This window comes from Pleurodeles waltl, chromosome 9 (assembly GCF_031143425.1).
Source record: "Pleurodeles waltl isolate 20211129_DDA chromosome 9, aPleWal1.hap1.20221129, whole genome shotgun sequence".
Lineage (NCBI taxonomy): Eukaryota > Metazoa > Chordata > Amphibia > Caudata > Salamandridae > Pleurodeles > Pleurodeles waltl.
Window position 1 is genome coordinate 665,365,036 of NC_090448.1, and position 17,228 is coordinate 665,382,263.

General features: G+C 45.6%; 1 protein-coding gene across 5 annotated transcripts in view; it reads right to left on the minus strand.

Annotated features, from left to right (window-relative positions):
• Positions 1 to 17,228, minus strand: part of SYMPK (symplekin scaffold protein) — a 1,084,618-nt gene that overhangs the window by 624,131 nt on the left and 443,259 nt on the right. For all 5 annotated transcript variants that reach the window (XM_069207742.1, XM_069207740.1, XM_069207741.1 and 2 more), the window contains one exon: positions 11,009 to 11,090. In XM_069207742.1, the coding sequence (XP_069063843.1) occupies positions 11,009 to 11,090 (82 nt within the window). The remainder of the gene's footprint in view (positions 1 to 11,008; positions 11,091 to 17,228) is intronic.

Genomic DNA, 17,228 nt, shown 5'->3' on the forward strand with positions numbered 1-17,228 from the left:
AAGTGTACATAACACAGCCTGGCCTACATTAGCTTGTCGGCGTGAAAATATATCCACACAGTAGTGTTTTGTGAAAGAGTGGAGTGGACAATATAACTGCCTTACAGATGTCAGCTAAAGGAATGTTACATAGAAAAGCAATAGTACCACCCTTTTTTCTAGTTGAGTGTGCTTCAGGGTAACACACAAAGGCCTCTTAGCCTTACCATAACAAATCCTCACAGTCCAAAGATCCCTCTACCACAAAAGCTTACACTGATGCATGATGAACGAACGTAGTGGACTGGATGAAGGACAACTGTTTCAAACTCAGCACCATAAAAGCTGAAGTCCTCATTTTTGTGAACACCTCGCTATGGACTGACAGATGGTGGCATGCATAGCTCGGCACACCCCTCGCCCCAACAAACCAAGACCGCAACCTCAGCATTATCCTGGATAGCACGCTATACATGAAGAAACAAGTCGATGCAGTCATCATCATCATCATCACACAAGCTTTATTCGGTCATATTTAACCATCAAAGCAGAATAAAATCACAATAAATAAAATAGTAAACACATGATAAATACAGAGCTAAAAGGAAAATAAAAGCAACAATCATACAAATATACTGGCCACCTGTTGGGGAAAAGGGAACTATCTCGCACCAGCTTCCTATTTACACTTTCAGTATCTCATATAACTTTTCCCCCATCAACCAGAGAAAGGTCATAACGGTCATAATCTTAGGTAAATAGTTAATAAATAATAAGTTAAGAACAATGATCATTTAAGGGCAAGTCGTTTTTTATTTTATTTTTTTAAACGAGTACGTATATACCATGCGGCCGCAAGGAACTTGCTGACCGTACAGATTAAAAAGGGAGAAGTGTCTCTCGTCAACAGCCTTAGTGCAACTTTACAGTGTCTCAAACCCATATTCCTACAAGCTGGGCGAATCCACTTCCTCCAAGCCCATAAACTGGGCAAATAAACATAAAATGTACTGTAGTTTCTGGGGGCATAAATCTGATCGGGGCAGGTCTCTAGGTGCTAGTTAGTGATTTCAATGGTAAGCACCCATACCTGACGCGGGCATACAGGCTTTTGCTTAGTAGATCAGGAATTAAAACCAGAAAGGGTTCAAAATTAGTATACCATTTGAAGTCCAGAAATTGTGTTGTCAATCGACCATACGACGTGCATAACAATTGCTTATTCATAACATAAGACCAATAGACTGACTTCAGGTGTTGCTTCTGGGCCTTCCTTAAATGATGAGGTTGTCTCCAGAAATCCCCAAGTCCCAAGGTGTGAAACCATCCCGAGACATGCTTAAGCCAGGGAATAGAAAGCGCATTTGGTCTATCTAAGATGTCTTGCAAAGATTCCTTATATTCAACTAGTTCAGGGGTAGTCCAAATGCGTACCTAAAAAAAGTAATGGTCTTAAAGCTATTACATCTGAAATGCAGGAAAACCTGAGATCCAGGAACACTGGAATCAATGGGGTGTTATGAGGACATGCAAGGAAACATCTTGTAAAGTTATTTTCCCCTACAGATAGTTTGCTGACATTATAGAATCCCCAAATCTCGCACCATAAGACGCCACTCCCTGAGCCTTTGCTACAAAAATTTTAATGGCTGGAGAAACAGCTTTCACAGTAGTAGAATTATAAAAACGTAGAATAGTCCCAGATCTATGCTGTAAAAGTGCACTGCTCTTATCGATCTCGGCCTCCCATTGCATATTATTGTTAATTCTTATCCCAGGTAATCAATCAATAGAGCATACCTTGCTTAAAGGAGCCTCATTAAGTGAAATAGCGCATCCTCTGGTGGGGCCTCTACAAAAAATCATGAATTTCGTTTTACTAGAATTAAGCTCTAGTCCATGGTCTGCACAAAAAGCATTAAACCTATTCACTAAGACTTGAAGGCCCATAGGGGTTTTGGAGATCAGAAGGGAATCGTCAGCAAATAATAAAATCGGAATTTTTTGACCATTCAAAGAAGGGGCATCGTTTTGGCTATCAGATACAACTTGCACCACTTCATTAATAAACAAGGAGAAAAGAGTAGGTGCGAGGACGCAGCCCTGACGTACCCCCGCCTAATGTCTATTCGATCAGTGAGTTAACCCTGATGGCCCCATCTCACTCGTGCATAGGTATTCTCGTGCATCCTCCAGACTAGATTAACTAAATTCTCCGGGGCACCTATTTTATGCAGGACTTCCCATAAGAGGACTAGGTCAAAGGCAGATCTTAAATCCACAAAAGCAACATACAATTTCTGTCTCATCCGCCTGCTTACACACCCTTCGTATGCTCCACAAGCTCCTTAGGTGGCATCCGGCAAACACCAGAAAGACGGTCAAGCAGGCACTCATCACCAGCAGACTGGACTACGGAAACATGCTCTATGTAGGAATCAAAGCATGCCTCCTGAAGAGACTCCAGGACAATACTGAATTCAGCATACTCGTCCTCACCGGAAGGAATCACATCCCACCCCATTCTAAAGAAACTACACTGGCCCTCAATTCAGACGAGATGCCAGTTCAAGATTCTAATCCACGTCTACAAGGCCCTGCCCAACAAAGGACCAGCATACATCAACAGACGACTGACTGACCTTCCACCAACTGACCAGACACCTCTGATCAGCTTCCCTCTCCCTTGCAGACACCCCAACCCCACGGATCCATCGAGCCAAAAGCGGAGGATGCTCCTTCTCGCACTTGGCAGTGAAGGCTTGGACAACCTCCCTTGCACCTCAGGATTGCACCGTCACTCCAGCGATTCAGAAGAGAACTAAAGACCTGGATGTTCGAAAGATCATACCTCCACGCAGCAGCATACAGCTCCACAGACTCGAGACTCTCACGGGTGATTTGCTGTGCTCTTTAAATGTTTGATTAATTGTATACATTTGACTAGCCATCTGGCAATGCCTGGTTTTGAAATTGGGTTACCTTCATGAGCTGGTGAAAAAGCTATAAAGAGTTGCTTTGTCTTCCTAAAGTCTTTGGCTCTGTCAACGTAATACAGAAGAGCTCATCTGACATTTAGGGTGTGAAGAGCTCTTTCTGCAACAGAATTTGGCTGCAGAAAGAAGACTGGTAGTTCAATGGATTGGTTAATGTGAAACTGGGAAACCACTTTTGGGAGGAACTTTGGGTTAGTGCAAAAAACTACTTCATTTCTATAAATCTTGAGGAAAGGTTGTTTCAAGGTCAGTGCCTAGAGATCATAACACATCTGAATGAAGTGATGGCAACTAGGAAAGCAACTTTCCATGAAAGAAATTGAAGTGGACATGAGTGAAGTGGTTCAAACGGTGGACCCATGAGTCTTGTGAGGACAATGTTACGTTTCCAGGATGGGGCTAGGGGTACCCTAGATGGAATAACACGTGCAAGTCCTTCCATAAAAGCCTTTATGACAGGGATTCGGAATAAAGAGACATGCTGTCTGTTTTGGAGATATGCAGCTACAGCTGTGAGATGTAGGCAAATGGAAGTGTAGGTGAGGTTTTGTTTCTGCAAGTGGAGCAAATAGCAAACAATTTATTGTACTATGGCTTTCATTGGATTTATCTGTTCAGGTTGGCAGTAGCAAACAAAGTGTTTCCACTTTGCAGCACAACAAGCTCTAGTAGTGGGTCTACGTGCCTCTTTGAGAATGTTCATACATTCTGTGGGCAATCCCAAGTTGACAAATTCTAGGACTTCAGGAACCATACAGAAAAGTTTAGTGTCTTGGAGTCTGGATGACTGATCTGTCCATAGTTCTGAGTGAGAAGGTCCAAGCCGTTTCGGGAGCATCTCATTTGGGACTACGGTAACATCTAGTAGTGTGGGGAACCAAGGATGATGTGCACAGGTGGGAGCCACAAGAATCATGGTGAGAGATCTTTGCCTGATCTTCCGAATTGATGAGAAGAAGAGGTGGAAAGGAAAAGGCAAGTATCACCTCACCAACTCATCCATAGAAAGTTGCCCTTGGATAGTGGGTGTGGCTATCTGGAGGTGAAACTTGGACATTTGGCATATTCCGCTGTGATTAAAAAGGTCTATTTCAGGAGTTCCCCACTTTCTGAAGTATGACTGAAGGACTTGTGGGTGGAGCTCTCACTCGTGAACTTGTTGCTGCATCCTGCTGAGCAGGTCTGCAAAGTCGTTGTCTGTCCATGGGAGAAACTCTGCAAAAATGTGAAGGAGGTGGTTAAGAGCCCAATTTCAAATGATCTGAAAGGTGTGAAGACCATGGTCCCTCCCCCATGTTTTTGTAAATACATGGCTGTCACGTTGTCCATTCGGACTAAGACAACCTTGTGAGACAGGTGTGGAAGGCAAGCTTTCAGTACTAGGAATACTGTCTGGTGCTCCAGTTACTTGATGTGTAGGGACTGGTGTTTGGTATCCCAGAGACGGTGAACTGTCAAGTCCTAGAAGTGCCTGTGGTTAATATGATGTGAGGCACATGGTCTAGAAAAGAGATTGTTGGTGTTCAACCACTGCAGAGAACGGTAAGTGTGACAGTCTAACACTAGATCAGGATGTCACTATCCCCAGCAGACGCATGAAGGACCCAACTGTGTAGATCTGGTTCTCCTGAAACTGTGGGATAAATGTTTGAAAACTCTGGATGTGGGCTGGAATGGGGTAAGCTAACCCTAAATCTCCATTTGGAATCGCTCCTAGATCAGGCTGAATCTTAAGTGGGTGGGGCCAGGTCCAACAGATGAGAATTGGGAATGATGAGGGTGAAGATCAACTCGTGTAAGAGATCCACTGTCATCTGACTGTGTACTTGACACTAGTGTAATGTACTGGCTTTGATGAGGTAGTCGTCCAGGTAAGGAAAATCATGAACGTTCTGTCTTCGCAGGTGTGCTGTGACTACTGCTAGACATTCTGTGAACACCGTGGAATCGGTAGAGACTCAGAAGGGAAGGACTTTAAATTGATAGTTTGCCTGCTATGACACATTTTTAAGATTTTCAGTGTGCAGGGTGAATTGGTGTATGAAAGTAGCTGTCCTTTAGATCCAGAGCTGTCACAAAGTCACCATTCTGTAGCAGTGGAATGACATCCTGAGGAGTAACCACATGGAAACTTTCTGACACTATGTATTTGTTTAGAGTAAAAAGGTCTAGTATTGGTATGAGAGACCTATCCTTCTTGGGAATCAGGAAGTAGGCACTGGACCTCTCGATTGAGAAGGGTTAGGTGTTCCTGAGATCGTCTGAGTGCAAGGGGAAATATTGGGAGGAGTGGTGATGAGCTCCACACCATAACTGCAGGAAGCTGGTCTGGTGTGTGGTGAGCAGCTATTGTGTTATCACCCTATACCAGGTCCAGGTATCCCCTATTAGTGAGTTGTAGTCAGGCTTTCTAGAAGTAGCTGTGGATTAGCAGCCAGGTTTATCTCGGAGACATGCAAAGCTCATGCAATACCACATAGTCACACAGCACTTACACACATGAAAGAACCACACAGTGTTACAAAAATAAAGGTACTTTTAGTGAGACAAATACTAAAATACTAAATAGGCAATACTCTTAGCAGGTGAGTAAAAACACTATTAAATACACCTTAGTTGTCAGGAATGAGCAAAAAAAGTAATATAAGACAGTGTAATAACAATAGTGACCCTGGGGGGAGGCCAAACCATATTCTAAAAAAAATGGAATGTGAAAGATGGACCCCCACCCAGGTAAGTGGAATCTGTAGAGTGGAGCTGGAGGAACTAGGAACCCCAAAAGGTAAATACCAGAGTGACCCCCAGCGACCAGGAGAGAAGAGGTAAGTACCTGTTTTTTTCCCAAAGCCACAGAGAAACATGTGATAGGACTGTGCAAGACCCAAGCAAGACTGCAAGACACAGGAGACTGAACCAGACAGAAGAGGGCCTGCAAATGAAGGAGACCAAGTCCAGTTCCAGTTGGAGTGTCCAGTTGGGGCAGGAGCCACTACCCACCCTTTTCGAGATGCAGACCAGGTCGACTGTGAAGACCAGGAGTTGGCTATGCAGCACAGAAGCACAGAAAGAGTTCCAGAAGTGATGCTGTCAATGTACCACGTCGAGAGAAGAGTTGCCATTGGTCAGTGGTGTGGAAAAACCACCAACAAACCTTGGCAAAGGCAAGAGTCGCAGAAGAGAAGTTGCAGAGCTGCAGGAGACCAGGAAGGTTCGAGGTGACTCAACCCAAGGAGGGGAGCCTCAAGCGTCCCCCAGCAGTCAGGAGAGCAGGAAGTCATGGATGCAGCCCCCACAGGCAGCAGGCACAGGAGTCACAGTGAGGCACACTCAGCACACCTGGAAATGAGTCCCATGTCGCTGGAGCAGCAGGCAGGAGACTACGCTTACATGGAAGAGTGCTGGATGCCAGGACTACACGGAGACTGAAGATTCCTTGGCAGAAGAACCAACAAGTCTTGGTAGCTGCAAGAGTCACGGTGTACAGGGGTACTGTCCTGCAAGGAGAGGCAAAGATTCACCACCTCCAAAGTTGGACAGTTGGTAGAGGGGACCGAGGAGAAAACTCAAGACCATCACCTGTGTTGAAGGATACACACAGAGCCGCAGGAGAGAGGACCCATGCAGCGGCTGTCGTTTAAGTTGGGGCCTAAGGATGCAGGGGAGTGATTCCTTCACTCCAAGGGAGATTCTTTCTTGATTCCTAGTGCAGACTGAAGAATTGCCCTCAGAGGATGCACAGCCGGGGAAATGTTGCAGAAGCTGAAAGGAGCTGGGTAAACAATGTTGCAGAGCGAAGTCATTGCTGGAGCTGCAGATTGTAGGCTCCTGTGAAGTCCAGTTGTGAATACAGTGGCCAGGAGTTGAAGTAAACATTGAAGAGGAGTCCTGCTGGAATCTTGCATGTCAAATCTGAGTACCCACTCAAGAGGGAGACCCTAAATAGCCCTGGAAGGGGGACTGGTCACCTAGCAAGGTGACCACCTACCAAAGAGGGGGCTGTGACGTCACCTGTCTGACTTAGCTACTCAGATGATCCCAGAGGCCTCTGCCCACCTTGGATTCAAGATGGCAGAATCAACTGGGCACCTGGAGGAGCTCTGGGCTCCACCCCTGTGGTGGTGGTGGTGGACAGTGGAGTGGTAACTCGGCTTTCCACTGTCCAGTTTCACGGAAGAGCAGTGACTGGAGATCCCTGAACCAGTGCAGACTGGTTTGTTCAAAGAGGGAACCAAATGTGCCGTTCAAAGCATACCAGTGACTTGGGAAAGCTACCCCTCAAAAGGCATATAACACCTATTTACAAAGGAAGAGGGTGTTCCCTCCCTCTCCCAAAAGAAATCCTTTGTTCTGCCTTCCTGGGCAGCAGGAGGGCATAAACCCATCTGCAGGATGGCAGCAGCGCAGGCTGCCCAGGAAAACCCTGCAAACTGATAGGAGAAAAGCTGGGGGTCCTCTAAGGAGCCCCCAGAGTGCATGGAATCATATAACCAATATTGGCAACAGTATTGGGGTATGATTCTGACAAGTTTGATACCAAACATGCCTAGGTTTGGAGTTACCATTATGTAGCTGGACATAGGTAGTGACCTATGTTCAGTACACAGCTAAAAGGGCTTCCTCCCAGTCACAAAGTCCAGGAAAATGGAGCTGAGTTCGTGGAGGCACCTCTGCTCATGCAGGGGTGACCTCACACACAGCTACTTGCACCCTGCTCTTTCGGCTAGGAGGGCCGGCTATAGGGGTGACTTACAGTGACCTGGTGCAGTGACCTGTACTGAAAATGGTGCATGCACCCTTTCATGCAGGCTGCAAACACACTTTGCATGGGCTCCCATGGGTGGCATAATACAGCCTGCAGCCCATGGGGAACCCATGGTGTCCCAATGCCTTGGGTACCTAGGTACCATATACTAGGGTCTTGTATAGGGGCACCAGTGTGCTGATTGTAGGATGTAAAAAGTTTGGGGCAACCAAATCCAAGGGGAGAGAGCAGTTACTGGGATCCTGGTTAGCATGATCCCAGTAAACACAGTCAAAACATACCGACAGCAGGCAAAAAGTGGGGGTAACCATGCCAAAAAGAGGGTACTTTCCTACAATAACCATGATGGATAATGGCAAGGACCCATTGGCCCGTGGTAGTTGTGTCCATTATGGAATAAAACTGTTGAAGTCTTCCCCCGACAGATGTTAGGCGATCGGGGGAGGGTGTTAGGCTGGTGGGGTGGGGGAGAAGATGGAGGTAGTGGAGTAGGTGGAATGTGAAGCAGAGATTTTTTTTCCTCTTCCTTTATGGGCTTATCCCCTACAGGAACCCCAGTATAAACCTCTGGTGTAGGTGGACTGAGGCTGTCTGGGGTGTGATGTTGACACCTCTCAGGTGAACAACTTATATGAACCCCCGGAATCCAGGGCGGCAAAAGGAGCCCCTTTGTGGAGTGGTCTGTAGAGTAGCCATGGATTTTACAGTGTTGGTTTCCTTTTCTAGCTTCTCTAATGTGTCAACTTGTGGGCCAAAGAGGTGCTCTTTATCAAAGGGCATATAGAGTATTGCCTGCTTGACTTCAGGTTTTAAACCCAAGCAGCGAAGCCAATCGTGTCGTCTGAGGAGAATACTGGTATTGATGCCACAAGTGGCTGTGTCCACAGCATCAAGGGCACACCTCATAAAATTATTAGAGATGGTCTGGCCCTGGGAGACAGTCTGCTGACCCCTTTTCAGATGTTCCTCTGAAGAGCAAGATAACTCCCATTTCTTATCAGTGGGCCCGGTTGTACCGGGCCAAAAGTGCCTGGGAGTTGAATATCTGCCAATGATTTGTGGCTTAGACCACTAGCCTTTTACCGGCAGCTTCAGTGAATATTCTCTCCTTCTCAGGGGGAGGAGAGTCCCCAGTGGCTTGACTATTAGCCCGTTTACGGGCCATCGTAGCCACAACAGAATCAGATGATCCCTGTGTCCTGATAATACAATGAGTCAGAAGGGGCTGATTTGTATTTTTTGTCCTCCTATGGTGTAATGATATGTGAGTGAGCAGGTTCTTTAAAAATATCTTCAGCATGTCGAAGTATGCTAGGAACCATGAGGAGGTATTAAATGTCTTTGTATGTGGCTGATGAGTGTCAAATAAGAAGTCCTGTTCAACAGGATCCTTATGCAGCTCCACATTAATGAAAAGCAGCTGCCCTGGTCACTACTTGCTGGTAGGAAGAAATGTCCTCTGGTGTTGAGGGTGTGCTGGGTAGAGGTCAGGATCATTGGATGGGTACGATCACGGTCATATGCATCCTACGGGTCAGTGTCAACTGGAGGACTCCATTGAAAGAGTGGGGGGGAACGCTGTGGAGTGTAATCTCCTGGTATGGGTTAGGTGGGGGATTGTGGAGGGGAAGTGGATGGTGTTGAAGATGAAGGTGGTGGATGTGGAAGAGGAAGTGTGGGAGAAGGCCTGCGAGGAGGACTAGTAGCATTGTCCTTATTGCACTTTTTGGAGGGACCTGGAATGTCCAAAGCCATTTAGGGAGCACAGGGAAGGAAGGAGTGGCAATAATTCAACCTGTGCCCTCCTGTATCTGGAGCCTGCGCTGACAAGTGTCCATTTTCTCCCTTATGGGCCCAACAGGAGATGGGCTGGTGAAAGACATGCCAAAGTCTCTGCTTTTCATTGGTTTTGGTTCCAATACTTTCAAGGCTGAGGTCCTTGGCTTCGGGAGCTTGGTTGGCGCTGAAGAAGAGGCTTGCCACTGTTAAATCAGTCATGAGGTCCAGATCGACACCTAAACAATCTCTTGGTCTGCAGCTGTAGAAGTCAATGCCAGCGAGGTGGCTTTGACCTTCAGGGTCACTTTCGGCATCGAGTTGGCTGGTCAGGGGACCAAAGTAGATTTACAGTGCTGACCATGGCCAGATGGCAGAGGCGGACCGGAGACCTCAAGGACAGCTTGGAATGTCTTTTTGGAGACTGTGAGGACAGTAGGGGCCGCAGTACTCACACGCTGAGCAGAGGTCAACTCGTGGCTTTCAATGTCAAATTCAATGTCTGAGTCAGAATTGTCCTTTATGGAGAGAGCCACCTCCTCCCGCTCAGGTTCCTCTTGAGCAGGCTCCTTGCCAAATATGTCTGGAGTGTTGTCTGGCGTCTTCTGGGCCATCTCCAGTTTACAAGTGCATCAGTCTTGAAGCCTCTTTTTTGAATGAAATGACTTGCAAGCTTCACAGTCGGCCAAGCGATGGTCTGAAGAGAAGCAAATATTGCACACGAGGTGTTGGTCATTGTGTGGGAACTTTGCATGACACCGAGGACAGAAACTGAATGGAGTCTGTTCCATTAGGGAGCCATTCCTGTCAGTGCAGGAGCCACGTGAAAGGTAGGCCTGAGCAGGCGCAAGGGCCTTGAAGGGCAGTCGGTCAGAGTCCAATGCGACAAATTTAATGGACCGCTGAGGTGGAAGAAGCACGAACAAAACAATACCATTGATAAATGACAGAAAGATTCGAAATTTCTGAGCCATAGAGAGTCAATAGGCACTCACGTCCGAACCAGACGGCCGAGGGAAAACAATCTAACAAAGGAGTCAAAGCCCATTCACAATATCACAGAGGAGTCGCCCGATCCCGTGATTTGAAATGCTTCTTGGAAGAAAAACAACTTGCACCACTATGGACGCAACACTAGACGGCAGGAGTATGCAGAGCATGTGTATCTACAGCCACACATGCCATCGAACATTGCATTTCTTTTGCAAATTACACTAAGAAAGCTAGACAAGTGTAAACAGGCGCGATCTGGCCGGTTTGAATATAAAGATGACAGCTGGAATTCTAGCAGTATAGGAAGCATGTTTGTGCAACCAGAAACACATCAACAGGAGACCTGAATCAATTTTGTAAGGAATAAAAACTGGCATGAAGTATACTCTGTTAGCAGTTGTGAAAGCGTTTAGGATCCAGGTCTTTTACTGTTAACAAGGGGTAAACTGACCAAGTAAAGTTCAGGAGACTTGGAAGTACTAAAACATCCATATATGCTCACCTCATCCTCACAGTATTTGCGGATCACTTCCAAGGCATTCTCTGTGATCAATGGTGCTTCTAATACCACTTTAGTAAACATCCTGTAAATAGAAAACATGCAGACGTGAATCTGACTTGTACCTGTGGCCACCATAATGAGGTCTGGCATTAAAACCAGAGACTGGTTAAAGACAAATAAGAATACACACCTGGATGCCAACGACAATGATTGGTGTGCATTAGCTCGTACTGGCATGACCGTTTGGTCAGTTAAATCATATTACATAGGCACATATTTAAAACATGTTTATAATATTCTATGCATACAAAAAGATAAAACACAAACTGGGAACACAAGTGTAACGTCAAATGCGCCTGCACTTTTTGCACCAAACATATTTCTGCACACCACTTCATCTTTATGGCCATATCCAAGGTCAGAGGGGGTGGTGATAATGGATTCGCTAGAAGGGAGATTGGGGTCACAGAAGCAACCAAACGTATCTAGAAAATAAGACTAAAAGTTGACCCAAACTGCACTCAGCAAGGCCAAGTATCTATATTGCTGGGTAGTTTTTGTGGGTGGGTGGGTCGGTCCGTGGGTGTGAGGGGGCTGGGAACCCCAAGCACCACATAGCAGGGTAACTTAAAGAGTATTTCTTCAAAGAGAGTGGCTAAAATGTGATATAATTTAGAAGCTGTTCTGGAGATGGGGTAATGAACCCAGGACCTTCATTCCTCCACAGCAACAAATGTGTATGTGCACATCAGTAAAGTGTGTGGCTAATGAAAACACTTGGTGCATAGGAAACAAAAACCGATGTCAAGGAAGAAATGTCTGATGTGGTTTCACAGAAGAGTCCATGCATGTTTCTCTTAAACAGTAATAAACAAAGGTTAGTACATTGCCACTGGCTAAAATGTGATGAGCCATAAGGACATGTGGCAGGTTTTGCAGGGCTCAAGGGTTCTACCTCATGTAATATTTGGCACAAAAAAAAAAAGTTACTTACCTTCCGTAATACTTTCATGGGGGATACTTTATCTAACCAAAGATGCTTCACCTTTTGAGTATTCCTAGGCACCAGTCTGGATTTGTTTTCCAAGTGCTTGCTCCTGCGCACCGGCAGGTGGCGCCACCGCCTCTGGAAGTAAATGCAGACAGCCGCATATCCACACCACCCCTGCAAGCAGACCGCAATTTACTACAAACTTGTCCACACTGTCAGCCGCAGATCACTTCAGACTTGGGACAACAGTGTGCCATATCTAACTTGACACCTTTTAAACTGCAATGAGAGCCGCCTGCAAAGAATGGGGAGCAGGGTGGGTGGTAAGGAATCTGCAGTTGAACGAGAATCATCATTACAGAAGCTAAGTAATTTATTCTTCGAAGTGATACTTATAACCACAAATTACTCATCATTTGAATTGACACCCAATCATAATCTCGCAAGGAGTGGACTCGCACTAAGGAGTCCTATAGGGACAAGCAGGCAAAAAGGCCCTTTCTGGAAACCTGACTGTCGAGGCAGTAATATTTGGCAAACCTATGCACAGACATCGATGTAGCAGCTTTGCAGAATCCAGGTGGAAGCAAGCAGGCCCTCAGTGGCTCCTTCCTGGCCAAGGCATATCATGTTTTTATACACAGTAGACAGGATTCGCTTAGGTACAGTGCTCCTCTTATTAGCACCAACAAACCTAACAACCAGCTGGTTAACAACACACTGACCTCTTGTACGCTAAATGTAGAAGCTGAGAGCTGTATGTATCTAACTAATGAAGCCTCAACTCTTTTCAGGGATGTGGCGGTGAGAAAAAAATGGAAAGGGTAACAGAATGATCCACATGGTAGGGCAATGTAAATTTTGGCGGAAATAAAGCAGAAATCCTACGCACCAATTTGTTAGACAAGAAAGTGGTGTGCTTAGAGTGCCTGAAGCTCACTAACCTGGTAAACAGAGGTAATCACAAAGAATGGTCACTAAAAACAGCTGTGCGTAGGTTTGAAAGGCATGCACGTTATAAGTTTAAGGATCAAGTTAATGTACCACAGGAGCTTAATAAAAGGAAAAGCGGAAACATTTATATCAGTCTTCCGTGAAATTTCATTTCAAATGGTGACTTAAATAACGAAAGTTGATTGGGCAAGCAGAAAAAGGCCTAAACGGCTGATAAAGCTTTCAATTGTGCCAACTGAAAAGCCTTGCTGGGCTAAAAATAGAACACACAAAACATAAGGTAACCTGGCCACAGAGTATCCAGCTGACTGTGCCCACACCAGGCCACAAATTTCACCCCAAGCAGTGAACAGAAAGATTTGGTAAAAGGGCACCTAGACAACAATCACATCCACTGCATTAGCAGGTACATCAAAACCGATTAGTTGTCGCCTCTCCACCTCTACGCTGGTTGAAGGTGAGATTTCTGGTAATTTACAGTGAACGCTAGTGTATGTGTATGTAGGATTTCTACTACATACTGAGTGTGTTGTTGGCATTGTGTAAAATTGCTTGATTTTATTAGCCAATCGTCTAGATATGGAAAGACATGAATGTGTTGCCTTCTTAAGTAGGCTGCTAATACTGCTAGACATTTAGTGAACACTCAGAGATTTTGTTATGCCGAATAGCAAAACTTTGAACTGATAATATTTTCCTGCTATGACGAACCTGAGGTATTTTTCGTGAGCTGGATGGATGGGTATATGGAAATACACATCTTTGAGGTCTAAAGCAGTCATGTAATCTTGATCTGTAGTAGTGGAATGACATCTTGCAGAGTTACCATGTGAAAATGTTCTGACAGGATGTATAGATTGAGAGGCCTGAGGTCTAGGATAGGCCTTAGAGTGCCCTCTTCTTTATGAGGAAGTATAGTGAGTATACTCCTGTTCCCTGCTGAGAATGTGGGAGCAATTCTATTGTGTTCTGGGGACAATTTGTGGTAACATGGTGGAATGTTTGGAAGGGTGGAGATTAATTCTAGGCAAGAGCCATTGCGGATAATTGTTAACACCCAATTGCCTGTGGCGATATTTTGCCAATGAAAGTGGAATTGCTGTAGTGTTCCCCCACAGGAGATGGGTGTGGTGTAGGGGGTGGGTGGGGGTGGGGGTTAGGAAAGAAGTCTCTGTTTGGATGGTGTAGAGACTTGCTTTGAGGCTTGGAACTTGCCTCTGTTTCTAAAATAATGTCCTCTATAGGACCCTCTAAACCCCCCTCTTTGATATTCTTGCTGCTGTTGTCCCTGCTTTGCCTGAGAGGTAGAAGCTTTAGAGGACTGTGGTTTTAATCCTCCCCTAAACTGTGACCTGCAAAAGGAGCCTCTATACGGTGTTGTGTATAATGCCCCCATTGCTTTGGCAGTACCTGAGTCTTTCCTCAGCTTTTCTTTGGTCGTATCTACCCAGGCCCAAATAAGTGTTTATCAAAAGGCATGTTAAGTACTGCCTGTTGAATTTCTGGTTTAAAACCAGAAGAGCGTAACCATGCATGCCTTCTTATTATAATGGCAGTATTTACACTCCTTGAGGCTCTATCGGCAGCATCACGGGCAGATCTTATCTGGTTGTTACTTATGGCCTGTCCCTCTTCTACAACCGGTAGTGCTCGCTTTTGATGCTCTTTTGGGAGGTGCTGTATAATGTCTTGCATTTTATTCCAGTGGGCTCGATCATATCTGGCAAGAAGTGCTTGCAAATTCGCAATTCGCCATTGATTGGCCTCTTGCGTGGCTACTCTATGCCAGCAGCATCAAACTTCGTACTCTCCTTATCAGGTGGAGGAGCATCCCGATTGGCCGTTAGCTCTTTTCCTAGCCGCACTCACCACTACTGAGTCTGGAGGAACTTGGTGTGTGATGTAGTCTGGGTCTGAAGGAGCAGGTTTGTATTTTTTGTCAATTCTGGAAGTAATTACTCTAGCTTTGACTGGCTCAAAAAAAATTGGTCCGCATGTTTGACCATTCCAGGCAACATGGGAAGGCACTGGTATCTAGAGTGAGGTGAAGACAGAGTGTTGAACAAGAAATCCTCCTCTAGGTGCTCATAAGCACCACATGATGAGCAGCTGCCCTAGAAACGACCTGAGTGTTGGCAGTAGTGTCCTCTGGTGGAGAAGGCTTGGAGGGGTATAGGTCAGGATCATTATCTGGAATCGGGTCATATAGATCCCAAGGATCCACTGTATCTCCATGAGAGTATTGTGAGTGTGTTGGAGAAGGCAAAGGTGGTGGACTATTGTGTGGAGGTGAAAAAGAAAGCTGTGGAGAATGATGAGGAGAAGTAGGGACATGTGCTGGTTTCTCCTTTTGCTTTTGGACGTTTGCTGTTGGTTGAACAGAGTCCAATTCCTCTTGAAAAGCAAGCTTTCTTTTAGTTTTCAAAGGAGGTGTAGTAATAATTCTGAAAGTCTCTTTTTGTATATGGATCCTGGATTGTCTTTCTTCCATAACCTCCAATATAGGCTGAATCTCAATGTCCCCATCAGAAGGCCTGTAAGATTCTTGCATCAGCGTTGAGGTTTGTTTAAGTCGGCTCGAAAGTCCTTGTTCCTCTGTGTAAGAGGGTTTTTACGGTTCCGAAGTCTGAATTTTTTCGGACCTGAAAATGTAGTCGGCCGTTTTGGCTCCTAAGCAGGGCGTCGAATCTTCGACTCTGAAGAGTGAGGACGCTTACTGGAGTCTGAGGCAGATCTTTTAACCAAATTACTTGACTCCGAAGTGGACGGAGGAGTGGCCTTTTTTGGCGCCGAACCCGAAGGTCAGTCAACAACAGTCTTTTTTCGGGCCAAACCATGGCATTCCGGCAGTGGTGTACCCAAGGCCTTTAGTACTTTTTTATTTGTGGGCATAGGGGCAGACGTACTCACGTGCTGGCCAGCAGTGAGAGGCCTATCTTTATTTGATTCCTGCACGGAGTCGGTATCTCGGATGGAGACTGTGGTCTGCGCCTGTTCTTCCTCCATGATGTCGAGATGCTCTGTACTTTTCGACGCCATTTCTAATCGTCCGGCTCTCCGATCTCTCAAGGTCTTCTTTGATCGAAATGATTGACAGGCCTCGCAGTCCTCTTCTCGGTGGTCCATAGAAAGGCACAAATTACAAACCAGATATTGGTCTGTATAGGGAAACTCCGGATGGCACTGAGGGCAGAATCGAAATGGAGTCCGATCCATCAGCCTTCCACGCGGTAGGCCGGAACAGGCCCGAGTCGGGCGCACGCGCCCAGAAGGGCAAAATCTAGATTCCGACAGTACTATCGGTTTGAGGCTAGATGGAAAACGCAATCGAAACAATACCGATGATTAATGAAAATGTCACTTACCCAGTGTACATCTGTTCGTGGCATTAGTCGCTGCAGATTCACATGTTTGGCACAGTCCGCTGCCTGGTGTTGGGCTCGGAGTATTACAAGTTGTTTTTCTTCGAAGAAGTCTTTTTGGTCACGGGACCGAAGGACTCCTCCCTCCTCGGCTCCATTGCGCATGGGCGTCGACTCCATCTTAGATTGTTTTCCCCGCAGAGGGTGAGGATGGAGTTGTTTGGTATAAATAGTGCCCATGCAATGGAGTGAATATGTATGTACGTTAAGAGTTTCTAATAATTATTTACAAATGTTCAGATGTTTAAGATTTATGATCTACTTCTAAACGGCTACAGGCTTCCCGGGGAGGTGGGAGGGTACATGTGAATCTGCAGCGACTAATGCCACGAACAGATGTACACTGGGTAAGTGACATTTTCAGTTCGATGGCATATGTTGCTGCAGATACACATGTTTGGCATAGACTATAAAGCAGTTACCTCCCCTAAAAGCGGTGGTTTAGCCTGTAGGAGTTGAAGTAGTTTGGAATAATGTTCTTAGTACAGCTTGGCCCACTGTAGCTTGTTGTGCATTTAGTACGTCTACACAGTAGTGTTTAGTAAACGTATGAGGCGTAGACCAGGTTGCAGCCTTACATATTTCGCTCATAGGAATGTTTCCTAGAAAGGCCATTGTAGCACCTTTCTTTCTGGTTGAGTGTGCCTTTGGTGTAATAGGCAATTCTCTTTTGGCTTTAAGATAGCATGTTTGAATGCATCTGACTATCCATCTAGCAATGCCTTGTTTAGAGATTGGATTTCCTATGTGTGGTTTTTGAAAAGCTATGAACAGTTGTTTTGTTTTCCTGATTAGCTTTGTTCTGTCAATGTAATACATTAGTGCTCTTTTGATGTCTAATGTATGTAGTGCC